A 19,090-nucleotide genomic window follows, 5' to 3' on the forward strand; every position below is an offset into this window, starting at 1 on the left:
GCGTGGATGGATCTGGAGAGCACTATGCTAAGTGAAATAAGCCAGTCGGTGTAAGACAAATACTGTATGATCTCACCTATAAGTGGAACCTAATTAATAACAAACAAGCAAGCAAAATATAACCAGAGACATTGAAATAAAGAACAAACTGACAGTAACCAGAGGGGAGAGAGGAGGGGGTAACAAGGAGGGGGAAAGGGGAAAGGTCATCAAGAAACACATGTAAAAGACACATGGATAAAGCCAAAGGGGGGTAGGATTGAGGGTAGGAGGCGGGCATGGGTGGGGTGAAGGCAGTGGTGGGGGGAAATGGAAACAACTGTACTTGAACGATAATAAAAAATTCTTTCAAATTTTTTGTATATATTTTGTACATGTACTATTGTCCAAAATAGTTGAACCAATATACACTCCCACGAACAATGTAGGAGAGTACAGTTGCTGTACGGTCTTACCAGCTACTTCATTTGACAGCTGAGAAACAGAGATGGAGAATGACAGAGAAGAGCTGAAAGGCCCCCTTTCCCACAGGCAGATCATGAGCTTGAGGCTGTGGAGCGAAGCACGCAGAACTGTTCCCAACCAGCTTCAGGAATATCTGCAACTCCCGGCACCTCACCTCATCCGATCTATCAATCATTAACCGAAAAGAACACTGGGAACCACCTGAGGCTCGGTGTTAGGCTCTGAAGTTAGGTGGAAACTGAGAAAGATGTAAAGCTTAAATTCCAGGTGTAGCAACAGGCAATGAACCATACAACTAAGTAAGTACAGACTGTCGTTAAGTGCTGGGTAAGGAATGATCAGAACCCAAGCAATAGAATAAGGGGTGTGGGGGTGGGAAGGGTAAAATTTCCTTTCGATGAGTTGCTTTGAAGGGCCTCTCTGAGGGGGAATGGATGGGAGAGTGCTGAAGGATTAGAAGTGTTGAGGCAGGAAAAATAAGAAGAATACTAGCCCTGAAGTGCAAGCAGCTCTAGTGGGTGGGGAACGGGAAATAATAGTCTGTGTGACTGGATCTGCGTGGACAAGGGCAGGAGATGAGGTCTAGAGGGCAAGGCCCACAGCATGCTGGGCTGACAGGTAATGGGGTGCAGTTGCAGAGAGCAATGGGAAGCCATGGTAGGGTTTTAAGAGAGTGAAAACCCAAATCCAACTGACGTGAACAAACATATACATCTTCTTACTGTGCATCTTGAGACTCAGGATGTGGTAGGGTTCAATAAATACTCTTGAATGTGTAACTGATTGTGTGCATGATTGTTTTAGCATATGGAATAAGTTCAATACAAGTTTTTAAAATATGTTTAAATTGAAGTAAAATTCATATGACATAGAATTAAGCATTTTAAAATGTATAATTTAGTGGCATTTAGTACATTCACATTGTTGTGCAATGATGACCTCTGTCTAGTTCCAAAATATTTTCATCACCTGCAAAGTAGATCTTGTACCCACTGAGCAGTCAGTTCCCATTCCCTCCTCCCCCCAGCCCCAGGAAACCACTAATCTGCTCTCTGTCCTACGGATTTACCTATTTCTAGATATTTTATAAAGCTGTAGCCCTGGCTGGTGTGGCTCAGTGGAGAGAATGCCAGTCTGCGAGCCAAAGTGTTGCCAGTTGATTCCCAGTCAGGGCACATGCCTGGGTTGCAGACCAGGTCCCCAGTGGGGCAACCACACACTGCTGTTTCTCTCCCTCTCTTTTTCTCTCCCCCTCTCTAAAAATAAAAAAAAAAATTAAAAAAAGTAATCAGAGGACATGTGATCTTATGTCTGGCTTCTTTCCTAGCATAATATTTTCGGGGTTTATCCAAAGTAGCATGACTGAAAAATATTCCATATGGATGTACCACATTTTATTAGCCATTTATCCCTCGATGGATGGTTGTTTTCATCTCTTGGCTATTGTGAATAATGTTGCTACAACACTGATGTGCAAGTATTTGTATGAATACCCGTTTTCAATTCATTTGCATATATAAGCAGGAGGGAATTGCTGGGTCATTTGGTAATCTATGTTTAACTTTGTGAGGAACTGCCAAACCGTTTTCCAACATCTCAATAAACGTTTTTCCAAATGCAAAAAAGAAAAAGTAGATGGAAGCCTGGGAGGCAGGGATGAGGGCTTTTCTGATCCTGCACAAGCCAAGTTCTCTGGGCTGATTCTCATCCTCAACAAGGGGAAAATAAAACTCACCTCTGTGAGCTGGATGAGGTAACTTCTAAAATTCTAGGCACAAGTAATCCCTCAAATTAATTGCCTTCCTTACCATTTTGTTCTCCACTCACATCCTATTTGGCCTTGGGGACAACTCCACGTCTGCGGGTCTTCCAGCCCAGGCTTGTTGCAAACTACAATTCCCAGTAAGCACTTCTTCCCAGCCGCTTCTCCCATCCTGGTGCGCATGCTTCGGCAGACGTGGCACCGGGAACTAGGAGGCGGGGAGCGGCTGGGAAGTGGCGGTGGCTTTTGGACCCGGCGGAGCTGCCGGCGCGGGAGCCCGAGTGGAGACTGGAGCCGGCCGTGGGCAGCGGCGGAGAGCATGGCGCGGGCCGGACCGGCGTGGCTGCTGCTGCTGGCGGTCTGGGTGAGGCTGTGGCGCGGGTCCGGGCCAGGGCCGGCTGGAGCACCGGCACGTGGCGCTCGAAGTGAGGGTCCGAGGTTCCTACTGCCCGCCCATCCTGGACTTGCGGGGAGGTGCCTCCTGCCACCAGAGTAGGGGCGTGCGTGCCAGGATGGCGGTAGCTCGGCGGCCGCAGGGGAGGCAGAGGGCACCCTCCTCCCGGAGCCTTTCAGGGCGCAGGGGCTGGAGGGAGCCTGGGGCGCTGAGCTGTACCTCGCGGGGTGCTTGCGCCGCGGGCACAACTTTGTGGGGGTGCAAGTCAGGAGGCGGCCACCAGCTTAGGTGAGACATCCACGTACTGGGGGCAGATACATCGCGCACCAGACGCGGGGCCCTACACCTGTGTGAGTGCGGTGTGGGAAGGGGGTGCTTTCCATCCGAACTGCCGGAAACCTTGTTTTAGGGCCAGCTGGTTGTTGGGTTCCACCTTGGGCGGCTGGGAAACTGCAGGTCCACACCTGGGTCCCCGCCCGCAGGGAGTTCTGCTCCTACACCCAGCTGAGATTGGCCTGAACATCGGCCACTTTCTGGCTGTGTGACGCGGCGTATCTTTTAAAGTATCTAATTCAGTGTCCTCATCCTTGAAATGGGGACAGTAGAGATAACCCACCTCGCAAGGTTTTCCCGAGGGTCGGATGAAAAATCTGAGGAGGAAGCTCAGTAAACTGTAAAATCATACAGGAGCGGAGGAGGGGCGGGCCAGGGTACCGGGAGTGGTTGGCTCTCCAAGAGGAGTTTGTGAGGGATGCCTCCAAGACATCCCTGGGAGAGGTCTGAATGGGTGTGTCCACAGCGTCCAGGGCTGCCCTTGGTGTTGGCCTTAGTGTTGCTGGGTGTGTGATGGGATAATGTGGCTTCTTTCCATATTTTTCCACAACTTCTTGTCTCCCTTATTTTAAGACCATCTTGACTTCTTTTTTCCTGAAGTTTCAAGGGAATTTCTGCCTCTGGCACCCTCTCCAACCCAGATTTTTCAGATTTTGGGGGGGGGGGTGAAGGGGTGTGTGTGTGTGTGTGTGTGTGTGTGTGTGTGTGAGACAAGGATGCTGGCTAAACATGAGGAGAAAAAGTCAAGTGTGTATTGAATTGCTTTAAATAATCTCACCTCCCAGTACCCTGCCATTTTGGGATCACAGTGAGGAGTGGCCTCCGTCTTCTGGCTGTCTGGAAATCCGTGGGAAAGGAAGCTCCCTGTCCCTTGGTCTGACCATTTTCCCTCTGGGAGAGAACCAGGCTGGAGTGGGGCAGTGCCCCTTCACCAGCGTCTAGGTGTGCTTGATGATCTGCCTGCATTCTGTTGCCTGGAGCCAGATGGCCTTGGCAGGTGTCGAGGCCAGGCAGAACTGCAGGAAGGTGCCAAGGGGGCCATCTCCAGTGAGATTTCCTATCAGGTCTTTGCACTTGGGCTGTTTTAGGAGGTCCTGCTTTCTTCTCTTCTTCCTTTTCCCCTCTCCTGTGAAAGTGAAAAAGAGTTTGGGAATTTGAACGGAAAGAAATTTTGTTCAGCAAATATTTATCAGCCACATTGTTGGGAGCTGGGTTAGATTTTGGCCGGAGAGAAAAATACACATTGTCCCTGCCATCCTGTATTGCCCTGGGTTGGGAAGGGGAGTCAGTCCTGTGAGAAAAAAAAAAAAAACAGAACAGCGAATGCTAATATCTGAAGGTCTGGGTGCTTCCACAGAACGGGAGCCATACACTGATTCAGAGGGAGGGTCAGCTATGGCTTTCCTGAGGCAGTAGGTGGAACAGTCAGGAAGGAGTATGGGAGTCAGCAGTTGAGGTCTGCAGGCGCCTTCCACTGAGGAGCCTGGAGTGGGTAGGTTTGCTGACAGCACTAGAACCTGGTGCAAAGAATTGACGTTTTTCTCCTTTCCCCAAGCCCTTGGCTTAGCAGGTGAGAGACATGGGTGCACAGTCAGTGGTGAGTGGCTGGTGGGCACTAGGTTGGACTTTGTATCTATAGTCTGTGTTCCTCCGATAAGGGCTTCCAGGTACTGGGAGTGGATTGAGTTTCTTTGTTCACTTAATATTTACTAAGGGCTAATATGTGCACAGCACTGGGCTGTGACCTGAGGGATACGAAGAAGTGTAAAGACAGTCCACAGAGTTTCACGGGCAGGGATGTGCACCCACCACGTGTTTTTAATGGCAACGTATGGAAGTGGCTTCAATGCTCAACAGTAGTGGCATGGTTAAATGGCTTTTGGCCCTGTCCACACCACACTATGGGAAGTGATGTTTATGAAGAATGTTTATATTTACTAGAGTGCTATTTATTATAAAAACATTTTGTGATGCTAGTGAAGATGATTTGAGAACACGGAGATGTTTTCTAGTGCGATGAGTAAGGGGGAAGCAGGATAAAAGCCTAGTCTCAGGAGGGCCGAAGGTGGCTGCCTAGGTGTTTGAGGGTTCAGAAATGCATCAAGATATGAACAGTGGCTGGTCTGGAAGGTGGAGCTGTGGGTGACTTTTGCTTACTTACGGTTTGCTGTGTTTTCCACGTTTCCTACATGAGCATATATTCGTTTTTGATCGGGAAAGTTAATAAGGGAACATTTTTTAAAGGGTTCTTTGGGGGGCCTCAGCCCTCCAGAAGAATACTGGGGTGGAAAGAGTCACCACTTTGGGACAAGTTGGACTAGCCCTTCGAGGCCGGGTGGGTGTGTCTGCCCACGGGGTCTGTGGCCGAGGAGAGCCAGCTGCTCTGCCCCCATGCCCACATCTGCAGCTGGCCGCCCCTCCCTGCTGTCCAGCGCAGCTGCTGGCTACACCCAGCCAAGCTGTGGAGCTAGGCTGTGTTGAAGTTTTTACTGGTCTGCAGACAAGTTGGAAAAATAACAATGGTGGTGTTTTCCATTTTTTCCCTTCTTGAATCCAAATATTTTCAGTCTAAAAACTTACTCTTTTGATACAATGTCCGTGTTTGGGGATAGGGAGTGGTGTGCGGTGTCCTTTTGAAACATGAAAGTAGTGATGGTATATTGTGCTTTTTAGAAAAGTCTTTTTATAAAATTTACTTTTAGGTATATATAACATATATTACACATATTTAAATGTATATGTATATATATTTTAAAGTATGTCATGCCAAGCTGTGAGAGTCAAGAGTCTGAGAACTCCCGCTCTGACTCAACTCTCTCATTTTATAAAAGAAAAGCGAGGCTCCCGGAGGGAGAGGCCGCACTCAAGGCCACCCAGTTTCTAAAGGCAGAGCTGGGATTAGACTGAGGCTTATGAATTATAAACCAGGTCCTTCCCGCTCCATCTCTGTCATGCCAGCCCCCCACCCCCCGTCTCCCACTCGCCTCCGTCCTCCAGAGCCGCTGCTGGAGCCTCCGCCTGGGTGGTGGCTTGGAGCTCAGAACCTGGTGGGTGGAGGTGCAGGAAGCAGGAGACATCTGCCCCTGGTCGCTCCTGCAAAGCTTTTAATGTACACGTATTTAGGTTCTACATTATATATTTAATAGGCTTCTGTGGGTTGGCTTGGGGACCTAATTGCCATTTATAATGCTGTTTGGAACCCGGAGTGTACTTCTGCCACAGAAATAAACATATTACAGAGGAAATTTTAAAGCAAACTGTAAGGCATAAGTTGGAGGCATGGCTGAGTGCCACGTGAGTGGCAAACACTGAGTGCTGTGGATTCGGGCAGAGTCCAGGCGGTGGGGCACCGAGTGACCAGAGAAGGGCCCTGGCTCACTGCTCACAAAGGAGGGCAGTCTCTGAGCTCTGTTGCCGTGGGGGTCCTTCCTGCCCTGGCTGTTGTGTCCCCAGCACCTAGCCCAAGACTCGGCACGCAGTCACCCCTAGGCCATGTTCGTGTTGCTGAAGGGTTCGTGTTGCTGTTGACAGAGAAAGGAAACCCTTCCGGACAGAAATGCGGGCAGTGGGGAGTGATGGGCCAGGCTGGCTGGTACGAAGGACTTGAGTCTGGGAAGTGGGGGAATAAGACTGCAAGAGTGGATTGTAAAGAAGCTTAAATGCTGACTTTTGGACTTGATTCTGTGGGTAATGGAGAGACATGATGAAAGTTGCCCTTTGAATAGCAAGAACAGTCAGGCCACAGAGTAGGGTTTCAGTTCAAGTGGGAGAGACGGGATTAATTTTCTCAGAACAGCACTTTCTTCTTCTCCGTTATCTATAAGATAAAGTCAAGTGTGATGTTGTGGAAAGAACATGGGCTTTTTGCCAGGTAGACACTCGGGAGCTGTGTGACCTTGGGCCCTGCCTCACTTTTCCTGTTTGTGAATGGCGGTAGTAATCTCCATCTTGCAGAGTTGAGAGAACCAGAAATCATACAGGAAGCACTTGGCTCAGTGGTTAGCATATGGGAGTGCCCAGCGAGTGGGAGCCACAGCCGTCGTCTCGAGTTGCTGACGAAGAGGTGCTGGAGGAGCCAGTTAGGAGGAGAGAGTGGACGGTGGATGGCCAGAGTGTGTGTGTGTGAGCAGAGGCTTCAAGACGCGATGGCGATGTCCTGTGCTGCTGTGATTTTCTCTGTCGCAGTTCCTTGGAGCTGGGCTCTTGCCTAGATTCTTGCCCCTCCCCTCTGGGCCCCTGCACTGCCTCTGGATTTGGGGGAGGGAGGGGGGGTCCTTGCAGAGGGAATGGGGATTTAAGGGCTCAGTGTTTCTCTCCCCTTCTGAAAGTAGATCCTCCCTTGAGAATGGATAGACCAGCAACACTGCCTCCCTGGAGGGTTTGGCCCAGCACTATGGTTTTGTTCGGTGGGGATCCTGTGTCCCGCTTGGCCGTTGTGGTAGGTTTGGGAGGCTGTCTCATTGACAGTGGGCCTGAGAGTGGTGCATGGGGTGTAAGGACAGCCAGAGTTCTCCTATGACCAGACTGAGATGGTTTATTTGCTGCCCACCCCCACCTCCCTGCTGCCTCCTTCCATTTGTTCACATCTGGCGTCCTGGGTCCCAGTGGGAGAGGGGAGGAGCACAGTGCTGGTCCTTGCCTGGCGCTGGTCCTCGCCTGGCCCGTCCTGCAGCACTTACTGGGGCTTCTGGCTGCCCATTTATTTGATTTGTCGATGAGAATTGTGACACACCCAGTACATTTGAAGAGGGATTTAGGGTTTAGTTTGCAGGGCATGTCCATGTATTTCATGCCTGTGTAGCCCGGAGCCCCAGGTTAACTGGTGAGATAAGGTAATTAAATGCCGTTTCCTGTAGAGAGGGTGGGGTGGGTGGACAGAGGTGGGAGGAGATGGACGTTAGACAAGAGTGTGGGTGTGGCTGGGAGGGCAAGGGATGGACAGGTGGGTTGGGACTCAGTGACAGTTCTCGTGGCCTGCCTGGCTGTTCAAGCAGCCAGGTTGATAGGCACTGTTTCCTGAAATAGCAACACCAGCCATTTGCCTGGGTGTCTGCGAAACTTGCTCTTTAGCTCCCTGGGGGCCTGAGAGGGGAGCAGGAGCAGCCAGCTGGACACTTGTCCATCCTTCTCACCTTTTAAGTACCCCCTTCTTAGCTCTAGTACAGCTCCTGCTGACCACCTGAGGTCCAGGAGGGCCTCTTCCCATACACCAGTTTACAACTGCTTCCAAATAGCTTTGCAGTCATGAGGTGGGGGTGAACTGTGCATGTGGAGTTAGAACAGCCTTTTCATTCCCCGAGGCCATAGGGAGCCCACAGTTTGATGTGCACTCTGTTCCCAGGTGACCTGATGGTGAGCCTGTGCCTGGCTTCAGAGAGTCTGACTTGTTACAGCTGGTGGGGTGGGGGTGGAGAATCCGCCCTTCACGAAGGATCCCACTGTATCTTCAACCCCCTGGCAAGAGTAGATGTCTTTAGTTCATGAGCGGGTCCTTTCATCCTGGCCTTGGAAGGTGTTAGTGGAGATCCAGGTTGAGGGTCCTACGGTGGGTGGGGCTTGAACATGCAGGTGGTTTAGTACCGGAGCCTAGACAGGGGCTCGGCTGGAAGCTGTGCTGCTGGGCCCGGTAGGCCAGGCTCCGGAGGAGCAGGCAGGTGTGCGCTCTCGTGAAGGAGCCTCACCGGGCTGGTCCTGGGCAGAGTGCTGTACCTGCCCCCATCTCAAAGGAGTGCGTGCCGCGATCTGCACGCTCCACGCGTCACAGGTGTTTGTTCCGTCCACAGGTCGATCGATCTTTTTTAAACAGGTATTTCTGGGGAGTCTTTTGTGAGTCAGACATACCACACTTCAGCATCGGGGACAGCATGGTAAATAAGATGGCACCATCCCTTTGTCCCGTTGCTTAGTGGGAGAACCACAGATTTATTATTAGATTGAGGTAGAAAGCGCTGGAAGGAGGAAGTATAAGGTGTGATAGAATGTGTGACCGGGTCCCCAACCGAGTGCAGGGAGTCAGGAAAGACTTTTCTGAGGACATAAAGACCCTTTCTCAGAAGAGTGTTCTTTAAAAAATGTTTTTATCCTCACCTGAGGATGTAGGCATTTATTGATTTCAGAGAAGAAGTGGGGAGGGAAGAGAAAGAGAGAGAAGGAGAAACAAACATTGATGTGAGAGGGAAACATTGATCAGTTGCCTCCCAAACACACGCTGACTGGGGACCGAACCCACAGCCTAGGACTGTGTGCGCCTTGACTGGGGGTCGGTCCTGCGGCCTTTTGTTGTATGGGACGGCGTCCCAACCGCCTGAACCAGCGGCCAGCACTAGAGCAGTGCTTTAAATGTACGAAACAGAACACGCGGGATTAAAGGGAACCAGAGATACTGCAACACAGTAATCCAAATATTATAACAAATATGTGATAAAATTACATTTACATATTTTATTAACATCATGTAAGAATACCTAGTGTTAGGTTTGCTAATTTCTGTAATGTTGAGTAGCATAAACAGTGTTTCACCATATTTACACCAATTGAAATGTGATAGGAGATATAATTTCTGCTGATGGTACAGTCACAGATCCTGCCAGTGTTACTGCTTGTTACCCACATCCCCGATAAAGGGAAGGCGAAATTGCAGTTGGAGATTTGTGGGGATGTGATGTTTCCCACATAAATTCAAAGAGCCTACGGTAAAGAACAGTTCCCAAGAACTTGGGGATAAAAGAGGATTTAGTAACTTATGTCGTGCTGCAGCCTTGTCCAAGAAGCCCACCTAAGGGCCATCTAGTGCTCCCGGGGATTTAACTTTGCTTGTCATTCTTTAGGACCCGTCCTCTGTGAAGTTAGATATGATGTAAGTACTGTCCGTTTGGTGAAGAAGAGAGACATGAAGCTTATTGCCCTGCAGGACATTTACCAGTTTGGTATCAAATTTAGCAGTCTTATATCAGGATTCTTTTCTTCAATCATATGTACACTACTATCTTATAACTTCTTTTTGAAAAACTTTTTTTCACCTTTTTTTCTTTTTTTAAAGATTTTATTTTTAGAGAGAGGCAAAGTGAGGGAGAAAGAGAGGCAGCAAAACATCCATGTGTGAGAGAAGTTTGCAGCATCAGTTGGCTGCCCGTCAGGCTTCCCCAACCTGGGACCTGGCCTGCAACCCAGGCATGTGCCCTGGCAAGGAGTCAAACCAGCAACCCAACCCACTGAGCCACACCAGTCAGGGCTAACCTTTTTTGCCTCTTGTGAGTCCCTTGCCGGGACCTGGCCTGCAACCCAGGCATGTGCCCTGACTTGGAACTGAACCGTGATCCTTTGGTTCACAGGTCCGCGCTCAATCCACTGAGCTACACCAGCCAGGGCCTTTTTTTTTTTATAGCCTCTTGTAACTTGTCATTTTAGTGGGTCCCTTATTAAAGAATTCAATAACACTTTGAAATATGCTCAATATCTGTTTTTATGAGTTAGGTTTTTAACATTTGAGAATTATACTTGACCTTGTTTTAAGAACCTCTTAGTGAGCAGGATGTGAGAGTGTGGTGTTCAGAAGGGAGGTCTGGGCTGGAGATGTTAATTTAGGGCTGCTGCGTAGAAGGTGGATGAGACACCCCCCTCGGGGGTGCAGTGGCAAGAGGAAAGAGAAGGTGGACTGAGTGAGTGCCAAGGAACTTCATCATGGAAAGGGCAGGGAGATGAGGATTTACAGAGAAGGGGGGCCGGAGAGGTAGAAGGGAGACCAAGAGTGTTCGCCCAGGTTCGAGAGGGTGAGCAAACTGAGAACTGGAGGTGCCCATGGGGTTGTCCACGTGGAAATCATCGTTGAATGCCCACGAGAGCCTTTTTGGTGGTGGTAGGACGGATCTGAGAGGGCTGGGGAGTGGATAGGAGAGGAGCGGGGATGGGAAAGTCTGGATGTGAAGCAGCAAGTGCCATGGGGTCCAGATGGTGGGCTTTTAGAAGGTGGGCCAGTGGCAGAGGTTTTGCAACCTGTCTGTGGATCCAAACCACCATAAGGACGGGGCGGGGGGGTGTAGGGTGTAAAAATGGATTGACTTCGGGGACACAGCCAGGAATCTGTATTTCTGAAAAGCTTGTTCTTGGAGCTGTTGTGCAGCTACCGACCAGGCAGGCTTACAAGTTAACAACATTCATGTTACGGGGTGGGTAGTACTTGGGTAGCCACGGTTGCCTCTCTGGGCCGAGTGGTATGGCACAGGTTCTGCCCATGTCGTGAGCCACATGCGCAGCTGGGAGGCATCACTTGGATGAGCGTGTGTGGTTTCTGCTTTTCTGTGAAGGCACGTGGGGAATTGCAGGCTGGTGGGCAGCAGGGGAAAGGTGGTCAGCTTGTCAGTGCAGCTCTTTTTAGTTGGTCACATTTGGTAGCTGGATTGGAAGGGAAGGTGAGCTTTCTGGCCTCTCTATCGTGTTCTGGGTGCAGCTGTAGGCCGTGAGAGGAAGCCGGAGGGACATCAGCACGAAGTGTTTACACTGGTGGGCCAAGAGAAGCGCTCGGATCTGCACTCACACGCCCAGGCTGAGTCCGGGTTCTGCCACTTCAGGCTTCGCCCAGGGCGAGTCCCTGAACTCCTTAGAGCCTCAGTGTTCATATCTCTAAAGTGGGGACAGTGCCACATCCCAGATAGGTTGTTTATAGTTGTCTTCAAACATTTTCACTGTGACCCCTGCAAGGGTAATTATACATTTTTACATTATGACCAAGTGCATATACACATGTATAAAATACACATTTGTGCATTTCACTGAGTATGCAGACTTGCTGCCTGTGGCACATGCTGATGTTTTCTGCTTAATGTCATTACAACATGCGGATGGTGACCCTTGAATTGATTTTATGACTCAGCTCTCGGGTTCAGGCTCGAGGGATGGAACACACTAGTTGAGACTCTCAACTTGAGAGGCTGGATGAGATCATGCACAAGCACGGTGCGCACATGGGTCAGGAGCATAGGGTTGCTGAGTCTTGTCAGTTGTCAGAGCTTTGAGGCAGGGTTGGATTTCCAGAGCAGGGAGTCACCGGCTCTCCCTTCCTCCCTGCTGCCTAGTTTGCTTCTCTCTCCCCACGCCTCCTCCTGGTGGGCCCAGGTCAAGCCCAGGTTATGCATGCACAGGCTGGCGGCCACTCAGTGCCTTCTAAGCTCCCGAAGAGGTTTTCCAGAACACTAGGGCTTCAGGATCTTACGTCCTGGTTAAATGCACTTCGGTTGCAATTTCAGGATAGGAACAGCTGTTTGTGTGAACTCTCGGATGAGTCGTCCTGCCCCTGCGTTGTTGACGGCCACATCTGTGCTTGGGGGGGCTATGTTGAGGGGGGCGCAGTGTGTATAGCCCACCTGTAAAGTATGGTTTTAGAGGAAGCAGAATATGAGAAGTGCAGCCGGCTTCGTATTTGCAGGAGCCAGTGGTCAGTGTGTGTGGTTCCGGGAAGCTGCTGTCGCCCTGTTCCGACTGGGCACCTGAATCTGTCAGACTCGTCCGAGCCACAGTGGTCATACTTACCTGCTGGGTGATGCTGAACAAGTTTCAGAACTCCTCTTAGTCTCCGTTTCCTTCTCCGGCAGTAGGCGGAATGAAAGTGCCGACTGCACTCACCTGCCAGGATAATTAAATCAGATAACCACGCGGCCTGCTTTGCTGGCTCCTGCTCACACAGTGAGCACTCAGTACTTTCCGCTGTTTCCATTGTCATGGGCTCATCCCCAGGCCCTGAAATCTGGAATTAAAGAATCTGCTCATGGGCTCCGTTCTTTGCCAAATACTTTCCTATTTCTCTCATTCTTTCTTTAAAATTTTTATTTATTTTTAGAGACAGGGGAAGTGAGGGAGAAAGAGGAAGAGAAACATTGATGTGAGAGACCCATCCATCTGTTGCCTCTCACACGCCCCCAACCAGGGACCTGGCCCAAAACCCAGGCATGTGCCCCATCAGGAACTGAACTGGCGACCTTGCGGTTTGTAGGACTTGGCTCAACCCACTGAGCCACACCACTCAGGGCTCTCATTCTTCATAAACACGTTTAGCTCCCTCAGCTGCAGCCAGTGGGGTTCCACATCCCAGGGCCGATACGGTTGCCTGTTCATGTGTCTGTCTTTCTCTCTCTTCCTCACACACACTCTTGCCACTGAGGGACTCATGGTGCTCATTTTTATTTTGAAGCCTGCTGAGTAGACATTGAATATTGGGAAGTATTGGTGGTGAGATCTCCAAACTTGGTTTGAGGTTAGTCCTAACCTCTTGTGAAGAGTGGTGTTTAGCCATGGTGGATGGTGACAGATGCTTAAATCTTGCCCTTTAAAGGGGCTACATCACTCACATTTAAAAATTAATGTTCTTTTGTATATCTCTTGCTTGTCCAAGCTATTCTAGGTGTGTGTTGTATGCAGAATACTTTGCAGATACCATATAATAGGTCTTATAAAAGAATTACAAAATGGCAAGTGAGCAGAGGAATGATAGCTGGAAGTGAAGAAGGGCGGATAAGCACTGCTCTTTTTTTTTCTTTTAAAAGAGGGTGGCAGGGGAGAGAGAGACAGACACATTTGATTGGTTGTCTCTCGAATGCACCCTGACCAGGGATCCAACCTGCACCTTTTGGTGTATGGAATGGGACGGTGCTCCACCCAATGAGCCACCTGGCCAGGATGAGGGCAGATAAACACAACTCTTTTGTGGAAAGTGTGCACTTGCTGGAGCGCTTGCAGTGAGCGCTTGCTGGACGGTGGAGGTTTATCAGAAGGACTGTGGAAGGCAGTATTTGGTTGTGTTTTGGGCATCTTTCGTGTTTTTTTTAAATTTGTTTTCTCTAACTCTAATAATTTCAGACTGATAAAAGATTTTGCAAGAAGAATCCAAGGGTTTCCATCTACCCTTTACACAGATTCAACAAACACTAACTTTCATCCCATTCGTTTTCATCATGCCCTCCCTCTACATACATGATGCCACATTTTGGCTCAGGACTTAGTCCAGAGTCGCACATTGAGTCTCATTGCCTTCGCTCTTTAACCGCCTTCCATCTGGACTGATTTCTCAGTATTTGTCTCTCGTGACCATGACAGTTTTGAAGAATGTCGCTTAATTTGGTTTTTGATGCCGTCTCTCTTCGGTGCATTGAACAGGAGGCTGCGGTGTCCACGTGGCCGCTCGCCGGGGCCGCCTGCGTGGGTCCGCCGTCCACGGGCCTTCTGCAGGCGCCTGCCTGCGCCTTCCTGTCTTCTCCTGGGAGGTGTTACACTTCGGGATTGAAAATTATTTCCAAGACGGTGGCCAAATGGTGGTGGTTTTTTTCTTTAAATATTAAAATCAGACATGCCTGAAATAGTGAGTGAGAAAAATAAAGAGTAGGAATAAACTCTCTGCAAGGACAGAGCTTACTTCTGCATTTTCTTCTTTCGTTCTTCTTCTGAGCGTAACTTTGCATATAGTAGTATTCGTAACATACCATGCACATTTTGAATTTTATCATTTAAAGCTTAACATCAAAAGTATTTTTCCACTGCACCATCTTTGAAAACATTGTTGAAGTGACTATATTGTTCTGTCAAGTGGCTCACTCTAAATGACCATCCCCCACTGTTGGACATGTAGGTTGTTTACAACCTTCCACTCTCGTGAGTCATGTCAGTGTCAGAGCCTCCGCTGACTTCCTCAGGACAGATTCCCAAAAGTGGAATTGCGCGGGCAGGGGGCGTGAGCACTGCTAAGATGCTTGATAGATTGTGCCACGTAGCCTTCCAAAAGAATGGTGCTGGTTTAGGCTTTTGCCAGCGCTGGGTGACGGGTACTTGGGCCCCGTATTTTAAGAAATTCACTAATGGTGATTCTCAACTTAAAAAAAAAACAACAGAAAAGCTTTCACCTTTCATTCAAGATTTGTGTTGAAATCGAATTTGAATAATTTTCTGTATTTTGAATTATGAAAGCACAGGTATTTGTTTCCCTAAATAAATAGAGTGCAATACAGCGTGTCACTCTTTTCGAGGGCTGGCGCACTGCCCCCAGCCCTGGGACAGCTCTGAGACTCGTGGGCAGGGCTGTGTCCAGGCAGGTCATTCCAGACGGTGCGGGCCTGAAAGCACACCTGAGGACTGCGTGTGCTCGGAGGGGCCGGTGCGCTGTCCTCAGCGTGTGGTGAGCTGACAGAATGGCATGCGGAGGGGAGGAATGTGAACTTACTGGTGGTGGGAGTGATCCACAATGCAGTGGTGAGCGGAGGACAGGGATTTCTGCAGATTAACATCTCTAGTTCCCACAGCCTTCTGGGCCCCGCTAGGTTGAGCAGTCGCAGGAGGTTTTGAGTCCCGGGCTCTGGGGACCTGCCTCGAGGCTGGAGATGGCCTGTGAAGAATGTCGGGCGGGGTCCTGTGTCAGGGAACCAACCAGCCAGGCTAAAGCTGCAAGGCGTGCCCTGGCCTTTCCGTCTCCTGCAGTGGTCCCCTTTCTAGTAAAGGGCTGAGGCTGTAGGGAAATAGTGTTACCAGCTAATTTTCCTTTTATTTGTGTTTAGCTGTTACCAGGTGACCAAGATACCTGATAAGAACAAGCACTCTGAAACCTGAGTAATTAGCAGGAACATAGTAAATCAAACCTGATAGTCTGTCTCTTTCCTTATCACAGTTTATTTGAAGCATAATGCATGTTTTGATGCCTAGACACTTTGAAATATCCCACCTGGAGCAGACATTAATATTTTTCTCTAGTTAAAGCTTTTGTTCCAGTAGGTACTCAAGATCTATTTGTGTATGCGCGCCAGAAAACACAGTGATAGTGCCTTTAAAAGATCATTTATTTCGCTCCCGTAGAAGCCTGGAAAAGGGTGTTCTAGGGCCAGTATATCACTCTCGGTGTCAGAGACCCAGATACCTTTCTCTCTTGTTGCTCCACACACTCAGTCCTTTCTTCTCATTGGCTCAAGGTGGCTGCTTGAGTTCCAGTCATCTTTCCAAATTCCAGCTGGCAGGAAGGAGGAGAGGACTAAGATGACTTATACCAGATGTCTGTTAGGGACAGTTCCTACAGGTTGCCACATAGCACTTCTGCTTCCATTCCAGGGGTTGAAATTCAGTCCTGTGGCCACCCTTGCCACCGGGAGGCTGAGAGGTGGGGCTTTAATGTGGTGGCTTGTCTGGGCCTGAGAGTGCAGGGTGTAGGTGCCTTGCAGCACTTCTCTCGTAGCAGTCGTGAGGACAGATTTGGTCAGATTTGGTCGTGAGAATGGATTTGGTCATGAGGATGGACTTGCCTAGCGCCATAGCCGGAGAGGACTTTGGAAATCACTTGGAGCCGCTTCGCTTACAGAGGAAGAAGCTGCGACTTAGAGAAGAGAGAGGACGTATCCAAGGTCATACAGCCAGTAAGCATCAGGGCCAGCACAGAAGTTGGGTTTGGGGCTCTTTCCACCAAACTTCCAGCTCTAAATTCTCAACTGGCTCAAGTTCTCTGACCTTGGGTTTAGGTCATCTGTTTTTAACATTTTTCCTGGATCCCTTTACCACCAGCTTCTTAAGAATCTAGACGTTTGGATTCTGACATTTCAAAACTATTTTGAGCAAAATGTGAGTTACACTAAATTCTTCACTGCTTCTTCATACCTTCCCAACATAAGAAGGGTATCTTTTTTTCAGGTGACAGAGCAAAAAAGGTCAAGTCCCACCTCTCCCCTTTTTCCTAAATGTTAAACTTCTGTCCTCAAATCCTCCTTTAGCAAGCTGCTTTTATGTAATTGAATACCTTTGGTTTCATGGTCTGCACTGAGTAATGAGTCTGTGAGCGCGGACAGCCTCCCGGCTCGAGCGGACAGGAGGGTGCTGGCACATGCCCCAGAGATGGGGAGATTTTTAAAGCTAAGAGTGTAATCTGACAAGGACTGTTCTCTCTATTATTTTCCAGAATCATATGACTCTGTAGCCTGGTGGCAGTGGTGGGTGAGCTGAAGTGCAGAGGGAGGAGCTCGTGTGTGCTGTGTGCTGTGTGCTGTGTGCTGGAGGGAGAGAGCGGTGGGAAGGGGCGCGGACTTCTGGCCAGAACCTGACTGACAGCAGATGGGGGCTAATTACCCCAGGACCCCGAGAATCAGGGCAGACCACAGGTGCTCTGGGCTTGCAGGAGGCAGAGGGTTAGTGTAAATCTCTGCTGGAACCCTGCTTACTGCAGGATCTGGAAGAGCAGCGCTTTTCCTGGCTGTTTTGATGAGGCCTGCCTGGGAAGGGGGTGTTCCTTTCAGCCTGGGTTGCCCCGAGTCCAGGAAGCTTGTGGGGTTGAGAGAAGCAGACCAGCACCTCTGGCCGGGAGCTGGGAGCCTAAGCTGTGGGCCTAGCTCTGCTGCTTACCTACTGTGTGGTCCTGATAAGTAATTTAGCCTCTCTGAGCCTCAGTTTCCTCTTCTGTGGAATGAAGCCAGCACCCACTCATCAGGTTTCGTGAGGGGCAAGTGGGCACAAAACCTGGAAGGGGCATTGAACGTGTGCTGCGTGGTCTCCCATCTGGGTCACTGTGCAGATGGGCGGTTATTCCAGGTTCCTTGATGCTGAGTGTGTGTACGTGCACACTTCTTCCTGCCTGGACGTGCTTGCTGTTTTGCCTGATTGCAGGCTGGGCCCTGGAGAGGAAGAGGTGGTGCCCATTTTACTGTTGTCCTTGCTCTGTGACCTGTCTCACTAGTGCTCCTACTAAAGATAATTAGTTACTATGTACTTCAGTATGCCAAGCATTATGTTAGGTTCTCTGTGTACTGTCCCCTCCTCCCCTCTCGTTTAATCTTCAGCCAGCCCTGCAAGGCAGGTGTCAGCATTATTCCCTCTGCTCTACAGGCGGGGAAGTGACATTTTGAGTGGTGTCGTAACTTCGGAGATCATCACGCTGTGCATGAGGCTGCCTGGTTTGACCCCAGGTGTGTCTGCCCGCAGAAGCAGTTCTCCTTCCATGGTGTCTGAGGGGTGGGAAAACACAAAGGGAGCAGATGAGACTGGCTGTTAGGTTGGAGGGCCGTTTGTCCGGCGGGCCCAGTGGGCAGACCCTCAGTAGGAGAACACCGTAGAGAGTGGAAGCGGAGGAGAGAACCCAGTTCCCTCACCCCGCTGTCTCCTGCACGTTGGGGGTGGGGAGAGGACTTACATGCAGGGCCCCTGGGTGCTGCCGGGCTCTGAAGAAGGCTGTATACTCTGTCGAGGAAAGGGGCTTAGCGATAGAGGGGGCTGCTAATCTGATGGAGAGTCCTAGTGTTCTGAGGGGGGGTGCTGCACCATGACAGGGGTTGGCGGCTAGGGAGGAACTATGATGGGGGGCTCTCTGAGGCCAGCGGGGCTTAACTTTGGGGGACTCTTTCCCAGCAGCAGCAAGTGGCGGGCCATCCTTCCCAAGCTTTGTTTTGCTCTGCGCCGGGGGGAATGGTTTATGGGTCTCAGCCCAGCCTGTGAGGGCAGCTCAGCAGTGATACAAATCCTGTTGAAGCTGCTGGTGGGTGAGCAGAAAGGAAGCAGTTATTGGAGCTGATCAGGAGTTTGCATGGTGAACAGAGGGGTTTTTTTCTCGTCTCTTCTACCTCTAAAGCGAATGACTTGGAACATAAAGAGCCTGCCAAGGCCAGCAGCAGTTCCACGGCTGGCTTTAAAAGTGTCTGGCTTCCGAAGCACTTCACAAACACTGCCCTCTCCCCCTGAGGGCTTGGTAAAGCAGAGTTTGTGCATCATTAACACTGTTATTGTTGCCGTAGTTATTGTTGTTATCAAGGTTTGTGGGTCACGATTTAAGAAATCTGTAGGAAGGCGCCAGGCGAGGCCAAACCAGGCTCACTGGAGCTGCAGCTTAAGGAAAGCAGGGAGCATGCACGCTGCAAAGGTTAAAGTAGACCGAAGTGGAGGAGAAAGGAGAATGTTAAGTGGCTGGAGGAGTATCCCCTTGGGCTTAGGGGAGGGGGGAAGGGCCGCCCTCCTGCCTGGCCCTGTGTTTGCCTGCTAAGGTGAGGGTCTGTCTGAGGCCAGACGTGGGCTTTTCATCCCCCCTGCTCCGAGATGCTACCCTGGCATCTCAGCTCTTTGCGCGTCAAGTCTCTGGTTCCCCCGGATCTGGCTGTCCCGCCTGTTTCCTGTCACTCCCAGACCTCCAGACCCTG

At 50.0% G+C, this 19,090-nt stretch overlaps 1 protein-coding gene across 1 annotated transcript in view; it reads left to right on the plus strand.

Moving 5' to 3' along the window:
• The first annotated feature begins 2,434 nt into the window (after positions 1–2,434).
• Positions 2,435–19,090, plus strand: part of PDIA5 (protein disulfide isomerase family A member 5) — an 88,067-nt gene continuing 71,411 nt past the window's right edge. Inside the window, exon 1 of the mRNA XM_037132327.2 lies at positions 2,435–2,591. Within this exon, the coding sequence (XP_036988222.2) occupies positions 2,547–2,591 (45 nt within the window). The 5' untranslated portion in view covers positions 2,435–2,546. The remainder of the gene's footprint in view (positions 2,592–19,090) is intronic.

Source organism: Artibeus jamaicensis, unplaced genomic scaffold (assembly GCF_021234435.1).
Source record: "Artibeus jamaicensis isolate MK-2021 breed Jamaican fruit bat unplaced genomic scaffold, CSHL_Jam_final contig_3126, whole genome shotgun sequence".
Taxonomy (NCBI): Eukaryota; Metazoa; Chordata; class Mammalia; order Chiroptera; family Phyllostomidae; genus Artibeus; species Artibeus jamaicensis.